The 3,710-nt window shown below is 54.8% G+C and overlaps 1 protein-coding gene across 1 annotated transcript in view; it reads left to right on the top strand.

Annotated features, from left to right (window-relative positions):
- The window catches only part of GUITHDRAFT_145845 (hypothetical protein), a gene marked incomplete at both ends in the record, with an annotated part of 4,951 nt that extends 2,148 nt beyond the window's left edge, over positions 1 to 2,803 (top strand). Inside the window, 12 exons of the mRNA XM_005823195.1 lie at positions 104 to 235; positions 342 to 393; positions 444 to 513; positions 746 to 796; positions 848 to 905; positions 1,036 to 1,239; positions 1,290 to 1,370; positions 1,602 to 1,654; positions 1,956 to 2,124; positions 2,341 to 2,381; positions 2,541 to 2,669; positions 2,764 to 2,803. Of these exons, the coding sequence (XP_005823252.1) occupies positions 104 to 235; positions 342 to 393; positions 444 to 513; positions 746 to 796; positions 848 to 905; positions 1,036 to 1,239; positions 1,290 to 1,370; positions 1,602 to 1,654; positions 1,956 to 2,124; positions 2,341 to 2,381; positions 2,541 to 2,669; positions 2,764 to 2,803 (1,080 nt within the window). The remainder of the gene's footprint in view (positions 1 to 103; positions 236 to 341; positions 394 to 443; positions 514 to 745; positions 797 to 847; positions 906 to 1,035; positions 1,240 to 1,289; positions 1,371 to 1,601; positions 1,655 to 1,955; positions 2,125 to 2,340; positions 2,382 to 2,540; positions 2,670 to 2,763) is intronic.
- Between the last annotated feature and the right edge of the window lie 907 nt (positions 2,804 to 3,710).

Raw genomic sequence — 3,710 nt, 5'->3', positions numbered from 1 at the left:
AAAGATCTGGCAGAACAAGAAAGATCAAAGGAGTTGAGCAAATGAGCTGAAAACTCTAACGACGCAGTCATGAAACACGTCAACGACTGATCCGGCATGGCAGGAGTTGTGGTCGACTAGGATGGAGGTATCCCCGCCGGACAACCCGACACAATATCTGTCCAAGGAGGTCTACCCCGTCGTAGAGAAAGGTCCGGGAGGAGGAGACTGTGCCGGGAAGCTGAGACGCGCGAAGGTATCGAGGAGCTGCTGAAGAAAGCTTTCCCTGCGGATGATGCTGAGAGCGAGGAGGTTGTTGGAGTGCCGTCGGTTGTTGGGGGCTCATGTATTGTGCGAACTAGGCGAGAGATTGCAAAGATCGTCCGATCAGTTGGCTGGCGAGATACTTGAAGGGTCTGAGATAATGGGAGGAGGTGATGGGAGCTGTGAGACGTGCCTGTCAGATCGGAACGTTCAGAACACTGCCGCAAGATACGAGCAGAGGGTGAAAGAAAGCTTCGATATGGCATCAAGGTTCGTCGTGTTGCAAACCATGATTCAAACTTCTCTCCTCCTCTTCCTCCTCCTCCCTCCTCCCTCCTCCCTCCTCCCTCCTCCCTCTTCCCCTCCTAAGCCTTCCTCCTCCGCATTCTCCTTCCTGCTCCTACTCCCTCCTCCTCCTTTTATCACCCGGCCATCTTCATCATCATCTCTGTCGCAATCAACAACATGAGCAACAATGACATGCTCTTATCATGGTCGTCAGAGAAACGCAAGACTTTGTAACCTACCTAGACAACACAGTGGCAGCTGTGAGGTGAAGATGAGCATGTGAAGAACGCGACTTGTTGTGCTCATGCTGTGTTAGATTGCTGTTATGGCCCTGTACATGCTACATTGCTCAGAAACAGATCGAAATCCAAAAAGTGAGTAGTGGGAGATGCGGAGGAGGAGGAGGAGCAGAAGGGTAGCAGGGAAGAGGAGGAGGGAAGGGGGGGGGGATGGCGGTGGTGAGAGAGGAATTGGCTTGATTTGGTTCTGAAACTCGACTTGCAGGTTGAAAAACCAAAAAATGAGAACGAGGAAATGAAAGAAGGGGAGGAGGGAGAGGGAGAGGGAGAGGGAGAGAAAGCCGGGGCCGGGGAGGAGGAGGCGAAGGAGGAGGAAGGGAACGAAGAGTCGAATGGAGAGAAAGGAGAGGAGGAGGAGGAAGGAGGGGGAGGAATGAAGAAGGTGGAGGAGGAAGAGGAGGTGATCGAGGTAAGAGAAGTCGCTCCTCCTCTCCCCCCAGCCTGATCGCTTGCTCTCAGATCAAGTGGCTCAGGTGGGTCAGCACGTCCCACCCTTGCAAGGACACCATCGAGGGCTTTGCCCTCAAGTACGAGGAGGAGGTTTACAGCTCTGCCCTCTCCTCTCCTGCCTTCTCCTTCCTCCTCTTCTCTCCCTCCCTCCCCTTTTCCCCTTCCGCCCCTTCTCTTCTGCCTCCCCCCCTTCCGTTTTCTACTTCGTCTCCTTCACTTCCCCTGCTCTGCGACTCTCTGCCCTCCCCTGTTATTTGTTTCTGTTTCCTTCCCTGTGTCCTCCCTTCTCCTCCTCCCTCTACTTCGCTGACGGCTCATCAGGGTATGCTTGGCCCTGTCTTGAACCATCGAACAATCGTGTTCGTCCCCGACGTGTCTGTAGCTCCAAGTATGCTCTCCCTCCTCCTCCACCCTCCTCCTCCTCCCTTCTCCTCCTCCTCCTCCCTTCTCCTCCTCCTCCTCCCTTCTCCTCCTGGTCTTTTTTCCCTCCTCCCCAATCTCCTCACCACCTCGTAGTCGCAGGAATGATCGAGGATGTCAAACTGACATGTTTTCACTGGCCATGATTGCCATGTACAGCAACTGCTCCCTGCTCCCTGCTCCCTGCTCCCTGCTCCCTCGCTCGTTCTTCTTGAAGACCAGTGCCTCCTCCTATCATGCCTGACTTCTTTGTAGCAACCTTGAGACCAGAGCCCTGCCATGGGAGGAGGAGGAGGAGGAGGAGGCGCGGGAGGATCAGGAGAGTTTCTCTTCCTTAGCAACGGGGAAGAAAGAAGATACAGAGAAAGAAACTCGTTCGATGAGAGTCATGAGGAGGATTGCCTGTGAGAACAGAAGACCTCGCGTGAGTCCTCCTCCTCTGCCTCCCGCCTCCCCTCGCTCTGCCTCCCGCCTCCCCTCTCTTCCTCCTCTCGTCCTCCTCGCTTCATCCTCCTCCTCCTCCACCTCCTCTTCCTGCATCCTATCTCTGCTTTTCCTCTTCCTCTTCCTCTTCCTCTCTCTTCATCAATCCTTCACCTGGGATTGTTCTTCTCACACTCTTCTCTTACATCATCTGCAGTTTCAGACTTCAAACTTCTCCATCAGCAGACTCATCCACTGGTCCTGCTGCTGCTGCTGCTGCTGCTGCTGCTGCTGCTGCTGCTGCTGCTGCTGCTTCCGTTTCTTTTGACTTTTCTTCCACCTGCTTCTGCTGCTTTCTTTATCCTTCCTCGTCCTCTTACCTCCCCTCTCCTCTTCTTCCTGCTGATCTTGTGACAGGTGCTGGCTCGACGACCCATGCTCTCGCCCGACCTCGCAGGAGCTTCTCCGCGTCCTCGAGCAAGGACTTTTCCCTGAGCCTCTTCACGCCATCGCTGAGGCTGGACCCTTCGTACATGCCTGCGAGTTGTACGTACTCTGATCTCGCTGCTGCTGCTGCTGCTGCTGCTGCTCCTCCTCCTCCCTCCCCTCTTTCTCTCATTCTTGTCTCATTTGCTTGCAGTGGTCTTGTCGAGTCACAAAATCAGAAGCTGATCGCGTGAGTTTTACTTATAGGATATCAACAAAATTAAATCCCTTCCTCCCTCTCTTCCCTCCTCTCTCTCCCTCCTCCTTGTTCTCATCCACACTAACTCCCTCACTTATCCTCTTCATCTCATTCTTCTCTCCCTCCTCTTCCTCCTCGTTGCCTTGTCTCATCTCGTTCCTCCTCCTCCTCTCACAGCTGGAACACTTCGTTCGCCTCCCCCTGCATCGGATGCAGCGGCGTCTTCTTCCACCGGTGTGACGTCAAGCTTGCCTTGCGAGGAGCTGCAAGAACAATCAACTCTGTTGAAGTAGGGGCCCCTCCTTCTGCTCCCCACCATACCTCAACCTCTCTCCTCTTGCCCCTCCTCCTGCTCCCCCCCCTCCTCCTCCCCTCCCCCTGCTCCTGCTCCTTCCCCTCCTGCTCCTGCTCCTGCTCCTGCTCCTGCTCCTGCTCCTGCTCCTGCTCCTGCTCCTGCTCCTGCTCCTGCTCTGCTCCTGCGCCTCCCCCTTCTCCTCCCTCCCCCCTTCAGGCACCCGTGTTGCCCTCCTTCCTCCCTCATTTCTTCCTCCTTACCTCCTCCAGCATCGCTCATAGCTGAAGTAGCAGAACTGCAGGAAAATCAGCGAGGAGAATGGCTGGGGAAGTGAGAGAAGAGGAGGACGAAGATAAGAAAAGGAGGAGGATGATGAAGATAAGAAAAGGAGGAGGATGATAAGATAAGAAAAGGAGGAGGAGGAGGAGGAGGGAAAGGAGAATCACCTTGCTGGGATAGAGGCAGCTTCTTCGTCCTCCTGTCATGAGGTAAGTCAGACGAGTATGTCAACATGAAACAAGAGGAGGAGGACAAAGGAAAAGGATAGGAGAGGGAGGAGGAGGAGGAGGAGGAGGAGGAGGAGGAGGTAGGAGGAGGAGGAGGAGGA

This window comes from Guillardia theta, assembly GCF_000315625.1.
Source record: "Guillardia theta CCMP2712 unplaced genomic scaffold GUITHscaffold_112, whole genome shotgun sequence".
Lineage (NCBI taxonomy): Eukaryota > Cryptophyceae > Pyrenomonadales > Geminigeraceae > Guillardia > Guillardia theta.
The sequence above is the reverse complement of the archived record's forward strand: the minus strand, read 5'-3'. Positions and strand labels throughout refer to the sequence as shown.